The sequence below is a fragment of the Nicotiana sylvestris genome, chromosome 11 (assembly GCF_000393655.2).
Source record: "Nicotiana sylvestris chromosome 11, ASM39365v2, whole genome shotgun sequence".
In the NCBI taxonomy this organism is placed as follows: domain Eukaryota; kingdom Viridiplantae; phylum Streptophyta; class Magnoliopsida; order Solanales; family Solanaceae; genus Nicotiana; species Nicotiana sylvestris.
Window position 1 is genome coordinate 151,572,363 of NC_091067.1, and position 12,218 is coordinate 151,584,580.

At 39.1% G+C, this 12,218-nt stretch overlaps 1 protein-coding gene across 2 annotated transcripts; it reads left to right on the top strand.

Moving 5' to 3' along the window:
• Positions 1–313: 313 nt before the first annotated feature.
• Positions 314–3,561, top strand: LOC104236853 (11S globulin seed storage protein 1-like). 2 transcript variants are annotated; one of them, XM_009790872.2, is made up of 6 exons: positions 314–398; positions 854–964; positions 1,058–1,348; positions 2,161–2,516; positions 2,634–3,005; positions 3,216–3,561. In XM_009790872.2, the coding sequence occupies exons 2-6, from the start codon at positions 880–882 to the stop codon at positions 3,300–3,302; spliced, it is 1,191 nt and encodes a 396-aa protein (XP_009789174.1). In that variant the 5' UTR covers positions 314–398; positions 854–879; the 3' UTR covers positions 3,303–3,561. The 2 variants fall into 2 exon arrangements, with proteins under 2 accessions (XP_009789174.1, XP_009789175.1); XM_009790873.2 differs by having other exon boundaries at positions 2,634–2,867.
• Positions 3,562–12,218: the final 8,657 nt, after the last annotated feature.

Here is a 12,218-nt window from a genome sequence, read left to right on the forward strand (position 1 = left end):
TTTTACTTCAAATTTTCAATTCAAACCACTTTAAAACTCCGTCAAATTATCTGAAAAATGAGATTTAAACTGCTTAAGATGTACCCAATCTATTCTAATAACACTCATTCAAGAATATTGACCTTTTTTGGCTACAAATAACTAATTGACTAATATTGATAACAGTTGGCTCATATTAATAATATTTTATGAATTGATCAGTTTTTATAATAAGTTAATTATAAATGGACATAACAGGTTCCTTTACTAAAATGTCTTTAATTACGATAAACATTAAATTTTTATCATATGGACTCGATTTGCAAGTGGGCCTGAAGCATAAAACCGTCGCCATTATAATGCTGCAATTCTTCAATGCACATTCAACAATCTCACAATACCGCCTTACAATTGGCCATGTAATCTTTCTTGTCCTTCCTTCTTTTTTTTTTTTTTTATTTGCGTATTTTGCTCTTATATATTGAATCGGGAAATTGGATTGAACAGAAAAATGTTTAACAGAATTGAACTAAATTATACAACTTGAAGTATTTTCTTAATTCTACGGCGTTGTAGCCGATTACAGTTATAAAATGGAATGGCTGGCATTCCATTTTATATGGAATAGCCGATTGCATGTGTTGATGTTTTACAGTTTAGTTTATTTAAATATATGACGAAAATTGTTTGGCCATTGAAAGATTTATGTGTTAGTAGAAAATTAAGAGGTGAGTTCATATGTAGTACCAGTAACATGGCCAGTGAGAATTCATATAATCGATCCTAACTTGTTTGAGGCTGAAGCTTAGTTATTGTTGTTGTTTTGTTAATGTAAACACATGACGGGAATTAATTAGTTGTTTACTTGATCCAGTTATCATTATGTATTAACTTGAGTTAATGGGAGACTGCAGTAGCGGAGCTATGCATGGTATAGGGGGCTCAATTGAATCCTCTTCGTCGCAAAATTGTACTTCATATATTGGTAATTCATTTTTATGTATATTTATATGACTTGTTGAATCTCTTTTATATAAAGAAAACTTTTAGTGTAGTGTTTTTTGAATCCCCTTATCAGAATTCCTGCCAGTGAAGGAGGAAAATACGGATATCGAGGAGAGTTGTATTGGGAAGGGTTTGGATTCGTGGGGCGGTTTTAGACTTCACTATGTCTGGTCGGATCTTTCAGTACGAATGAGAGCGAAGATGGTGTACGAAGGAGAAGGTGGTGGATACTCTGAATGGTGTCCCAAAGAGCATGAAGTTCTACAGGACCACAATATAGGTGCTGCTAAGCTTGTTCTTTCCACCAATGGCTTTGCTTTGCCTTGCTACTCTGATTCTGCTAAGGTTGCTTATGTTCTTCAAGGTAAAAACCTATATATGGGTCCGGAATTTTTAAGTCATGGGTGCTTAACCGCCTTTAATTAATTGAATACTTGGTCAATATATTCGTATTAGTAGTTTCCTGTATAAAAGTATAGTGTGTTTGGATAAAACACAATCCATGTAGGCCAACCACTGTTTGTCCCAATGTTGCGCGGACTCTGATGCCGAACCCGTGTCAGGTCCTTCCAAAAAATGCACTAGTTTTGAAAGATTTGACATGCACCCAAAGAAATTTTTGGAGAGCCCGAGCAACATATGTTTGTCCTCCCTTTCTTGGTTCAGTTTTGATTTGAGGGATCATTTGGTTAATCAACATAAAATTACTACATAAGATAATACATTGTTTAGTTGGTTGGCAGTATAAGAAAAAATAATTTGGTTGGCGGTGTCAAATAATACTCAGCATTATGTGATGAGGGAATCTAGCTCTCCATTATTTTATGTGGATAGAATGTTGAACAAGAATATCTGTATTAGCAATGCAGAATTTGCTCTTTTGCTGTTTCAAGTCTTTGGTTTTGACACAAGTAGTTGGTCACAACTTTAATGCTACTGTTTTTGGTTCAGGATCCACATTTAAGCTCCTGATTTTATAGCTACTATTTTTGGTCTCTCCACCACTTAATGATGGATTTGCTATTCATATGTTTTGTGTTCTAACTTTTGCACAATGATGCATTCCTTTCATATATTTTGTGTTTTAACCTTTGCAAAAACTGAATAAACTGTGACTGTGTGCAGATCCGTTACTACTCGTGGGATTTCCTCTCTAATTGTTTAGTGTGTATTCAGGTAGCGGTATTCTTGGTGTTGTACTTCCTGGACAAGAAGAGAAGTTAGTAGCCATTCGAAAGGGTGATGCGATTGCGCTTCCTGTTGGAGTTGTCACATGGTGGTACAATAAAGATGTTACAGAACTTGAGATACTCTTTCTTGGTGATACCAAAACTGCAGTTAAACTTGGTTCATTCACTGACTTCTTGTTGAAGGGGTCGAACAGCAATAATCTCTCTTGTTTTTCCCCTGAGTTTATTGGCAGAGCATGGAAATCGGACAAAAGTGTTCTCAAGACTCTCATTGGTCCACATCTTGCCAGGAGTATCGTCAAGCTTAATCCAGGCTTTGAAATCTCAGAGGCGGAGCTAAAGGTAACGAAGAGGTTCAATTGAATCCATTTCGTCCAAAAATTATATCATGTAATATAAGGGAAGCGTCTAGTTAAAACTTTTTCTCATTTTCTTGATTTCTGGTTTCGCCACTGGTAGGACTACAGAGATGGCATGTTACTCAACTGTGAGGAAACAGCCCCGTCCCGTTTTGACACTGATGGTGGTGGAGAGATATTGGATTTGAATACCGAAAACTTGGCAATCATCGGCGACATTGGACTTGGTGCTAGTCGTGCAACGTTGAATGGAAATGCTGCGTACTATCCTGAAATTTCTGTTGATCCAGCAATTCGCGTCACTTATATTATAAAAGGCAGCGGCACAGTGAAGGTGCGTGATTTTGGTGGTTTTGTTACAGACAGACAGATTGAAGCTGGTGAATTATTTTTTGTTCCAAGATTATTAAGTGTGTGCAAAATTGCCGATCCTGATGGCATGGAGTGGTTCTCTATTGTATGCAACGAAAATGTAATTGTTTTATATATGAGATCGCATTACTTTTCATCTATGTTGCTCCGACTCTCCAAAAATGTTATCATACCTTGTTGGATCCTTCAAATACTCACTATTTTTGGAGGAAACGATACACACCCTGCAACATATTTGGAGAGTATGAGCAATATAGCTTTCTATTAGGGCTATAAGTTGATTCTAATCTTAACCATTTCTATGTAACAGTCCAACAACTATCTCACACTCGGCCGTTGGGGCCTCATTTCGGATGGCTCTATTCCCAAAAGTTCAAGTTCTCCAGGTAGCTCTTAATGTGCTCCATACGTACAAAAGCAATTTAGCTCCAGGATTGATTAATTGTATGATCCTTTTTTTCTCAAAATTAATCTTATTAGTCCATAGCTCTATTGAAAAAGGTAGTATGGAGGTTTAAGAATAACCTCCCATTTCCAACTTTTTTTTTTTGGTGTTCCTATAAGCAGGGGCGGCTTTATAGTCCAATATATAGGACATGTGAACTTATGATCTCTGCCAAACTAGGTACTTTATGGACATATTTTCTAAAATTGATCTAATATTATCTGTTGGTACTCATTCTCCAAAGAGGCTAAATGGTGCTCTTGGTTGAATGCTGATTTATCTACGTAGAGGAATAGGGATCAATTCCATTTAATGTTTTCTTTTTTCTCCTTTTCTTGATGGTGCACTCATATTATAAAAATCTTAGATCCGCCTCTGCCATAATATTCCTATTTGTATAGAAGATTAGGTTTCTTTCGTAGAGAAACATAATTTCTTGTAAATTCTCTACTTTTTAGTATACCTCTTGTATACGAGAGTTTTTTCTATTATTAATGAAATTATACTTTACTTGATTAAAAAAAATATTTTGCTTTTTAAATTGAACTTTGACTGGTCTGGGTCTACGGTACATTTATTAGAAATATTTCTTTTCACAAAACTCTACCAAGAAAAAAATTTAATTTCTTGCACCCAATGTTTAATCAATTAATAAAAGATATGTGCCGTGTATATAATCTTTTATCAGTTTACCATGTCAACCTGATTTTTTTATTCATTTGACGAGGGAAGACCTTAAGTACTGAATTAATTAAATTACACCTATATCGCGAAAAAGAGCTGCTCTAGCTTTAGCGCGCATCCTTTCTCCTATGACGAGAACCCATACTCAAACTCGGGGCTTGACGAAATGGAAAGTTTCAGCATGTTGAAACTTCTTGGGATTAACCGTGAAAGAAAGAGCCTGACATTCATTTCTTCATGAATATTCATAGTTGAGTCTACTAAAAGATGGACCAGCCTCGTCGTGGTGATTAGAGGACACTTCTGATCCTCGTTCCTAAAAAGCCTTTCCGATTGACTCCGCCCCTATCTCTTAAAGCGAACCTCCTGCCAAGAGGCCAAGGTTGCTTGCTAATGGAAACACTCAAGGATCGAGTGACCCAACTTGATGGCAAGGTCGACCATTTGGACGGACAAGTGTAGACTATGTAAGAAAGGCAGGGGAATCCGGAAAGTTTTATTCATTGTTCTTAACCCAAGGCACATTACCGTTCCCAATAATCTCCATGAAAAAACTTCCATGATTTTCGAACGAACCGAGTGAAGTTGAGGCATGAAAAAAATCAAAGGACAGCCTGCCTCATTTTTCTCCCGTTCAGGACCTTTATTTTCTCGTAAATAGCCTGGTCTGAGCTAGAACAGCAAATTCGTGAGCAAGAGCATATTTCATAGTTGATTCAACAACAGTCGTTCAGCTCGTCCCTCTTTCCTTTCGAAGAGGGACTTCACTTCACTCTCCTTGAAGGTTCATTTAGACTAGGAATAGACGCTTCCCCCTCCATCTAGACTCGGCCTTCCCCAGCCCCCCCCCCCCCCCGCCGCTTGTCCTAGTGTACCGCGTGTTAAGAAGGCAGAGACCACCCCAGGCTTCGCCTTAATTCCCATCTAAAGTTGAATAAGATTAGGCAGAAGCAGCGAGTACGTCTGTTCGGGTTTATTCATGTCCAATAAACTTCAAACAAAAGGAGATTCGGGTATCAGAGTTGAGTGGGCAGGCGACGGGAGGATGGGGGGATGAGTAAAGACAAAACGAAAGGAAGAGTTCCGACAACCCCCGCCTGCCTTTTCATACATGAGTGAGTGAGAGCTTCTTTTTGCTATGAATGAATGACCTCTCCATTTTATTTTCAAGCTTGCTCTTCAAACCGACCTATCACTGTGGGGGAACCTTTTGCTCTATCGAACATACATGGAATTAGATCCTGTCTCTCGTCTAACTCGAGTTGCCTCGCTCCTTTGGCAGTTAAGACTTCTTTCGTTTGGTAGAGCGACGAAAGGCTACTTCAATGACGGAAACAACCGGAAACTCGAGAGAGTCGTCTTTGGAGAGAGCCTTACTGCTTGGGATACTGTGCCATAAATGGGAAAAGGTCTATACGATTGAATAGGGTCTTTTCCAACCAGTGAGGAGGGCAGCGACCTTCTCCTGTTTATCAACTTAAACCTTATTCTTCTGCAGTTGATGTTACTGATTAGCCTCACTCTTCAGGCCAACAGCTTTGCTCAGCATTTTCTGCCAGTGCCTCGAAAGTACCCTGAAGTTCTATCTGAGTAGGTCTAGACCATTGAACAAACTTTGTTGACGAACATAGTTTATGCACCGCGAGCTCAAGGAGAATGGTGATCTCGAAAAGGAAAATCGACAAGGAAGATATAAAGTCAACGGTAAACTTACGGTAGTCACTCCCTTTTTAGGGAATCGTACATGAGACTTCCGCCTCATACGGCTCCGTCCCGAGCTTCCATCGTCGGCCTTGGTGTTATACCACTATCTATGCATGTATTTTCAGCCTGGACTGTCAACTGATATGTATTCTCATTTTAATTTGTAACTCTTAAAGTAAAATTATATTGTCGTAAATATCACATGCAAATAAATATATTTTGTGTGCCAACTGTTGCTATGAATGTCTTATTCCCTTTAATTTCAATCATTCTATTTTTACATATTCTCACCACCCTTACCAAGTTTACTAACGAAGTTTGTTGCTGATATTATTACACTATATGAAGAGGAAATACAACCATGTTAAATTATTGCATCAATCCTTTGTTTTCATAATTCTTAGCTGCAATTTCATTTTTGTTCATACTGCTTTTGCCACTTAATTAAAACAAAGAAAAGCATTTAGACAAATAAATCTTAAATTTGGAGATAGGGAAACAACCCTTAAACTAACACTTGAAAAAAAGTTTAAGTTGGGACACAATGTCGATTAACTTTGTGTTCCCGCCATCACATATTCCACTTTATTCGATTATTTATACGGATATTTTAACTCAATTATTTAATGCTTGGATTAGGAAAGAAAATTAGAGATTAAAATCCACTTTTTGGATGATAGAATAATTTTTTTTTTGAAATTGCTTGAATTTCTTGGTTTTCGGTTTCTCCATTGGTGAAAAACTGTAATTTTTCTTAAGAAGTTTAACAGGTTAAAACAATTACAACCATGAAATCTACTCCAATAAATCCCTCATTCTTCATCAGAGTACTGTCGATTAAATTAAAATTGGCAAAACATGAAAACAAAATAAAAAGAACAAACAAAGTAAACAAACAGAGAGAAATGCTAAACCCCAGGCCAATTAACAGAACAACTGAAGCAAGGCTATTCTTGAAATGTCAGATATGCCCTCAGCTTGAAATTTATTGACAAGAAGGTCGAAACACCTGGTCGCTTATTAAAACTTCGACGTGCTTAAAATTAAAAAGAGAAACTTTTAAAAACCACTATATTTTAGTGGTTATTAGCTAGTTGTAGCTACAATTTACTATATTACTTCCTATAGCTATATTTTCGAATTTTTTAGAGTGTATTCGATGTATTTAAGCTACTGTATTCATAAATATAGTAGCATTTCTCGGCGTGAAACATGTGATTACAGCTAGACAGATTATTGTATTCGACTGTATTCACGGCATGAAACAGGGGATTACAGCTAGACAGATTATTGTATTCGACTGAATTCACGATACGTAATTGTGAATACAGTAACGTAAATAGCAAATCGTGGTCTATTCAACTGTTTTAAACGAAAAGTGAATACAATAGACTCCTAATACAACTCAACTAACTCAATTACATCACCCATAATTTGTATTTGACGCGAAATATGCTGAATATTTTTCCCAGCCGATAAATACAACAAAAATAGAGCAATTTGAATACATATATACATCTTAATACATAAATTATATTAATTAAAAAATATATGAATACATTCATGAAATACAACGAGATAGTGAACACAATGAAATACATAGAATACAACGAGATACATTGAAATACAATGAAAAAAAAGACAATGAATACAATGAAATACAGCGAGATACATTGAAATATATTAACAGAATCTTCAAGTTGCTCAGCCCCAAACTTCGTCGTCTTTGTTCAAGAACAACCCTAATGTCGTCTCGTCGAGAGGGCCGCGATTCTGACTCGAAACGCCATTGTTCCTGTTACTATAATACCCTTACGTGCGCTTCAAAAAACCTATTCTTTACAATTGAATTTGAATGGCTTGAGCCATTGACGAGATAGAAACAAATAAGAAAGCATGGGTAAATAATGGTGCTTTTCTGACGCGGTTCCTTTTTCGGATCTGAAGGTGATAGATTCACCATTTCCTTTTGTTGGTCGTGAAGGACTCAGTCAAAATGGAGGGGCTATGGTGTTTAGGTTGAAAAGGTAAAGGTGGAAGATGAGAGAGAGAGGGAGAATAGATATGGGGTAGGGGATACGAGAAATTTGAGGGGAGAGAGAAAAATAATACAAAGCTTATTTTATGGCTTAAGGGTAGGAGGTGACCATAAATAGATATTTGACTATAAAAAATCAAAAGGTAGCTATGAAATATAATTTTTTAAAAAGGTATATATATTTAAAATAAATAAAGCATCAACCTTCGCTATAGGAGGTAAAAATTCCAATTAAAAACCACTCGCCCGGTGGGAACATTGCCACAACCCCGGTTTGCCCTCCGTGAACCATTGTGACGGCACCTAGTCTCTACGACTAGGTAAGCCTAACAATGTGGAAAATAAAAAAAATTGTGGAAGAAATAACTAAAAACCTAAATAGTAAAATAAAACAGTATTTAAGGTGTCGTTCGGCACATACAATAACAACTCTCGAAACTAACAACATTTTCCAAAACCCGGAATCTCATGAAACACAAGCTTTTAAATGTCTACAGTGTCTAACTCTAGAATATCTAACAAAAAAAGAAATACAGAAGGGCTAATACTTAAAAGGAGAGTAGAAAGGGACTCTTCGGTCTGCGGACGCGACAGATATACCTCAGAGTCTCTATAAGCGCCTCGTCTTAAGCGTGATAAGTCTGAGTGGAAGTACCCAGATCTGCACATGAAAAACATGCGCAGAAAGTGCATGAGTACACCACATCGGTACTCAGTAAGTGCCAAGCCTAACCTCGGTCGGGTAGTGACGAGGAAGGTCAAGGCCCTACTGAGGTGAAATAAAATATAAGGTTCACAGTGTAAAATAAGACAGTATAAATGAGTACAATAGTAAAGCAACATATGATATATAAGGACAACAACATCTAACACACAGGCAAAGTAAACACGGAAAGAGATAAAGCTCAATACAAGGATAACAATCGGGGATCTCCCAGGATACTGTCCTGTAGTCCCAAATGTAAATATCCAGTGGATCTCCCAGGATACTGTCCCGTAGTCCAACTCATAATGCGAGGGGATCTCCCGGAATACTGATCTATAGTCCCAAATGTAAATACTCAGTACACGGGGAATATACCGGGTGCAGTCTCGTAGTTCCAATGTAAATATGCAAGAGGATCTCCCGAAATACCGTTCCGTAGTCCCAAAGTAAACATACAGGGGGATCTCCCGGGATACCATCCCGTAGTCCCAAAGTAAACACACAACAACAACAACAAAAAGAGTACACAATTCAATTCAAGTCCCATACCAAGGTAAAACAGGAAATTTTAACATATCATGCTGCACATAGTCCAAATAAGACAGTTTGAACAAGTAAGGCAATTAAGTCAATTAGGCATTCTGTCCAAAACTAACAGGAGGCTTAAATAGCAAGTACTATAAACAGGAAAGGAAACATACTAGTAATTACTTAATGAAAACCGAATTTTTCAACAATTAGCACAAGTACGCACTCGTCACCTCACGTACAAGGCATTTCAATTATCAACAAGGTCAAATCCTAAGGGGAAGGTCCCCCACACAAGGTTAGGCAAGCCACTAACCTCGAACCAGCTCAAAATCAACTCGAAACCATGCTCTTGCCACAAGTACTAGACTCTAAATGACCCAAATCTATTCAATTCAATTGCATAATGTAAATAACACTTCAAGTAACTGATTCTACAATTAAATTCTAAGCTAATATGCGAAATTAGGTAAAATAACCAAAACGCCCTCGGGCCCACGTCTCAGAATCAGATAAAATTTACATTTCCAGAATCCTCACACTCTCACGAGTTCAGTCATGCTAAAAGTACTAAAGTCGGACCTCAAATGGTCCCTCAAATCATCATTCAAAGGTCTCTAATTAATCAAGCCCTAACCCCCAAATTACCACTGATTTTCCTTAAAATTTCATGCTTATAATGATAAAAATCACTCCAATAATTAGTTTAGGGACCAAAGACCTTACCCCAATGAATTCCTCTGAAAATCTCCCTTTAAAGTGCTCCCTAAGGCTTCTTTCCGTTTGAAAAGAGGTGAAAATAACTCAAATTTCGCGAAGGCAATTATTTATATATTTTGCCTAGTTAATCTGCTTCTGCAGCTCTGGGACCACACTTGCGGTCTCGCTTCTGCGAGGACATGGTCGCATCTGCGACATTTCACTTAAAGCCTAGCTTCCGCACTTGCGGTTACCCTTACGCAGATGCGGTGCCGCTTTTGCGGTAAGCTACCGCTTTTGCGGTCCCTGCTGGCATCTCCCCTTTCCGCTTTTGCGATGACTCTGCTGCTTCTGCGGCTCCGCACCTGCGGGACCCAACTGCAGGTGCAGTTATGATAGAGATCAGCAACTTCAGTTGCTTCAAACCACTTCCAATTCCTCCGACAACCCTCCGAAATCACCCCGAGGCCCCAGGGATCTCAACCAAAAATACGAAGAAGTCCTGAACCACCATCCAAACTTATACCAATCCTCAAGACACCTAAAACAACATCAAAACATCAAATTAACCATGGATTCAAGCCTAAGAACTCCAAAAACTCTTAATTTACGCTTTCGATCAAAAAGTCTATCAAACCTGGTCCGAATGACCTGAAATTTTGTACACACATCACATTCAAAACTACGAAGCTATTCCAACTTTCGGAATTCCATTTTGACCCTCGGATCATAATCTCACTATCGTACCAGAAACTTCAAAATTCGACTTTCGGCATTTCAAGCCTAAATTAGCTACGGGCCTCCAAAACACCATCCAAACACGCTCCTAATCCCGAAATCACCCAAAGGAGCTAACAAAACCATCGGAATTCCATTCTGAGGCTGTTTTCACACTGTTTCGACTACGGTTAAATCTCCAAAACTTAAGCTCTTATTTAGGGACTAAGTGTCCCAAAACTCTCTGAAACTCCCAATAATTCCCCCGACAACTCACAACAGCAGAAACAAACACGGGAAAAACAGTTAATAGGGGATTGGGGCATTAATTCTTAAAACGACCGGCCGGGTCGTTACATCCTCCCACACTTAAACATTCGTTCGTACTCGAACGAGCATAGAGACATACCTGAAGTAGTGAAAAGATGAAGGTAACGGCTACGCATATCCTTCTCGGTCTCCCTGGTCGCCTTCTCGACCGGCTGACCCCACCACTGAACCTTCACTAATGCAATGTTCTTTGACCTCAGCTTTCTAACCTGCCTGTCCAATATTTCCACTGGTTCCTCAACATAAGATAGATCCTTGTCCAATTGGACTGAACTGAAGTTCAACACGTGCGATGGATCACCGTGATACCTCCGAAGCATAGAAACATGAAATACTGGATGGACTCCTGCCAAGCTGGGAGGTAAGGCAGGCTCATAAGCAACTTCCCCAACATGCCTCAATATCTCAAAAGGGCAAATAAACTTCGGACTCAACTTCCCCTTCTTCCCAAATCTCATAGCGCCATTCATAGGCGAAACCTGAAGCAGAACCCGCTCTCCGACCATATAGGAAACATCACGAACCTTCCGGTTCACGTAGCTCTTCTGTCTAGACTGTGCTGTATGGAGTCTATCCTGAATCACCTTAACCTTCTCCAAAGTATCCTGAACCAAGTCTATGCCAATAATATAGCCTCACCCAGCTCAAACCAACCCACCAGGGATCTACACCGCCTACCATATAAAGCCTCATACAGTTCCATTTGAATGCTTGACTGATAGATGTTGTTGTAGGCAAACTCCGCCAATGGCAAGAACTGATCCCAAGACCCTCTAAACTCAATCACACACGCACGGAGCATATCCTCAAGAATCTGAATAGTGTGCTCAGACTGTCCGTTCGTCTGAGGGTGAAATGCTATACTCAACTCTACCCGAGTACCTAACTCATGCTGAACGGCCCTACAGAACAGTGATATGAACTGAGTATCCCTATCTGAAATGATGGAAACTGGATACCATGCAGACGAACAATCTCCCGGATATCAATCTCCGCCAACCGCTCCGAAGATTAAGTAGTACATATAGGAATGAAGTGCGCGGACTTGGTCAGCCGATCCACAATCACCCATATAGCATCGAACTTCCTCAAAGTCCGCGAGAGCCCAACTACAAAGTCCATGGTGATTCACTCCCACTTCCACTCCGGAATCTCTATCTACTGAAGCAACCCACCCGGTCTCTGGTGCTTATACTTCACCTGCTGACAGTTGAGGCACCGAGCTACAAATCCAACTATATCTTTCTTCATCTGCCTCCACCAATAGTGCTGTCTCAAATACTGATACATCTTCGCGGTACCCGGATGAATGGAATATTGCAAACTATGGGCCTCCTCTAGAATCAACTCCCGAAGCCCATCAACATTGGGTACACAAATCCGACCTTGTATCCTCAATACCCCGTCATCACTAATAGACACATCTCTTGCATCACCATGCTGAACCTTGTCCTTGAGGACA